This window comes from Ruditapes philippinarum, unplaced genomic scaffold (assembly GCF_026571515.1).
Source record: "Ruditapes philippinarum isolate M1 unplaced genomic scaffold, ASM2657151v2 ctg1269_1_1_1_1, whole genome shotgun sequence".
Classification (NCBI taxonomy): domain Eukaryota; kingdom Metazoa; phylum Mollusca; class Bivalvia; order Venerida; family Veneridae; genus Ruditapes; species Ruditapes philippinarum.
The window spans coordinates 136,749-139,496 of record NW_026866429.1 but is presented as its reverse complement, the minus strand read 5'-3'; the positions used below and the strand labels follow the sequence as shown (position 1 = coordinate 139,496).

Genomic DNA, 2,748 nt, shown 5'->3' with positions numbered 1-2,748 from the left:
GCTTTAAAATGTTATGAAATATTAATAACTAAAACAAACGTTCTTCTTTTATGCTTAAAAATTTTGTGAAATATTAATAACACTTGAACTAAGACAAAACCGCCTCCGTGGTCGAGGGAATAGAGCCGATGACTTCTAATCCAGTTACCTCTCTGGCGTGGGTTCGATCCCCGGGAGATGCGTTGGTAGTTTAGCACGGAGGAAGGTAGTCTAGTATTAGTGTAACTCTCAAGGAAAGATGGTTAGTAAACTACCCACCTATATGACTGATATACATTTGGAAAAGGCGTAAAATGAAACAAACAAACTAAGACAAATATTAATATTTTTTATGATTAAAAATGTTATGAAATATTAAAATTTGTTATGAAATATTAATAACACTAAAACAAACATTTTTATTTATTTAATGCTTTCAAATTTTAAGACATATCAATTACACATGAACTAAAACAAACATTCTTTAATGCAAAAAATGTTATGAAATATTAATAACACTGGAACAAAAACAACTTCTTCAACTATAGTAAAAAGTAACAAACTATTTCAGGTTGGCAATACCACGTGATGTGTCTTATGACGTTATGGTAAGACACACTATATTTTCAAAAAACCCTCAAACTTTACTGTTCGCCATCTTTTGTCTCTTTGCGGCAGGGTTCATCTTCGCATTTGCATCCTTACAAATGCCTTCGATTTCTTTCCCTGTCCTTTCATTCTTTATTCGCTGAGTTAAGTACCTCTTAAGATTGGACCCTTTTCTAGGAGTATATTCAGAATCACAAATTTTATCCTTTATTCCTGACAAAATGATGTTATTTGCTAACTCGGTGGGGCCTAAAGTCTCCCCAGACCCGCAACGGTAGCGCACATACGCCCTCTGAAGGTCTAGCAAACATTCATTAAAGGCCCTTTTGGGCTTTTCTTGATAGAACTGCTGCATCTTTTCCCGCAAGCCCAAAGGCAGCTCTTCCAGGATGGAATATGTTTTCTTTTGCGGGGGGATGACTTGAAAAGTTTTGATCTCATCTTCCCCTGACTTCACATTTTTTATGGAAGTTTGTGTTTGAGTCGCAGTGGAATCACCTTGTTCATTTGTAGGGTTTGTTTGTAAGTTTATTTTAGTGGCAAACAAATCACCGTCCTTTTCCAAGTTATTGTCCTGAATGGATTCCTTAAGGATGAAGGTAGAATTTGCTTTAAGGTTGGGATAGATTATGCGCCCTTCAGCTTCTTCCGTATCGTTACAGGCCACTGAAGACTTCAGGTTTACATCAAACATAACAGACTGCTCTAAACCCGATGACAGTATGGCTTGCTGCAAAAGGTGTCCTCCTTTATCCATTCCATCATCCAGTATCTGCATTCCCGCAGCTGTCACTGTATATAACATTTCACGACATTTACAAGGCAAACTTTGTTCCTGCTTTGTTCGAAGGGATTTTACCTCCAGTTCTAACCCCCGAACAACCGATTCCAATTTCTCATATTTTGAAATGAGTTCTTGGTTGGTTTTTCCTTGTTTCTCCTTCAGACTGTTCATTTCACTTTGGATCTCCTTTTGTACAGTTTCAACTTTTTGTAGATTTACATCTATGTCCCTCACACTTTTTCCAAGCTCGTTCTTCATTTCGCCGAGCTCTTCCTCGAATTTATTTGTTACATTATCGAGAAAATTACTCAATATTTCCTTAACAAGATCGACAGTTTTCTCGCCACCATCGCTCTCCTGGTATGCCATTATGCCTGAAAATAGAATAAAACCATTAGGCTTCTGTGACACACGGACGATCAGTTTAGTTTAGTTTCTTTCAGTTTTTCTTCTGTTTTTCTTTCAGTTATATCAGCTTCGGTTCAGTCTCACATTATCTAATATCAGCTCGGCTAAAATAGAGAAAGCAAGAATCACAGATAAGAATTTATTCAGTTTAGGATCATTTTTGAATCATAATCGGTTCAGCTTCATATCAGCTTTGGTTAAGTACCCATGATGATCCAAAGCTGAACCGATCCTTAGTCGTGACTGGACCTGAGCTGAAATCATATAAGATGGCATGAGACAGGTTCGGATCAGCTTCTGTTTAGCCTCATGTCATCTTATATCATATCAGCTTCGGTACATTCACGAATAAGGATTGGTTCAGTTTAGGATCATCTTCGGATCATCATTGGGTCAACTTTAGGTCAGCTTCGGTTCAGCACTCATGATTCAAAGCTGAACCGATCTTAAGTCGTAACTGGACCTGAGCTGAAATGATATAAGATGACATGAGGCATTTTCAGATCAGCTTCGGTTTAGCCTCATGTCATCTGATATCATTTTAGCCCGGGTACAGTCGCGAATAAGGATTGGTTCAGTTAAAGATCATCTTCGGATCATCATCGGTTCAGCTTTAGATCAGCTTTGGTTCAAAACCCATGATGATCCAAAGCTAAACCGATCCTTAGTCGTGACTGGACCCGACCTGAAATCATATGATGGCACGAGGCAGCTTTAAATAGCTTCGGTTTAGTCTCATGTCATCTTATATCATATCAGCTTGGGTTCAGTCACAAAAATCGATAGGTTCAGCTTCGGATCATCTTTGGTAAAACATTTAATCTGCTTTGGTTCAACTTAATGTCATATCATATCAGCTCAGGTTCAATCACGTATTCTAACAAATTAGGGTCAAAATATTATTCTTACTTTCGTTCGTAAAAAAGTAAAAGACTGCTCGTTTTCTTTTATCATTACTTTATTCAACA

General features: G+C 37.6%; 1 protein-coding gene across 1 annotated transcript; it reads right to left on the bottom strand.

Moving 5' to 3' along the window:
• Positions 1-616: 616 nt before the first annotated feature.
• On the bottom strand, positions 617-1,742 carry LOC132732448 (uncharacterized). The gene has a single exon (XM_060718866.1). The coding sequence runs from the start codon at positions 1,739-1,741 to the stop codon at positions 617-619; it is 1,125 nt and encodes a 374-aa protein (XP_060574849.1). The 5' UTR covers position 1,742.
• Positions 1,743-2,748: the final 1,006 nt, after the last annotated feature.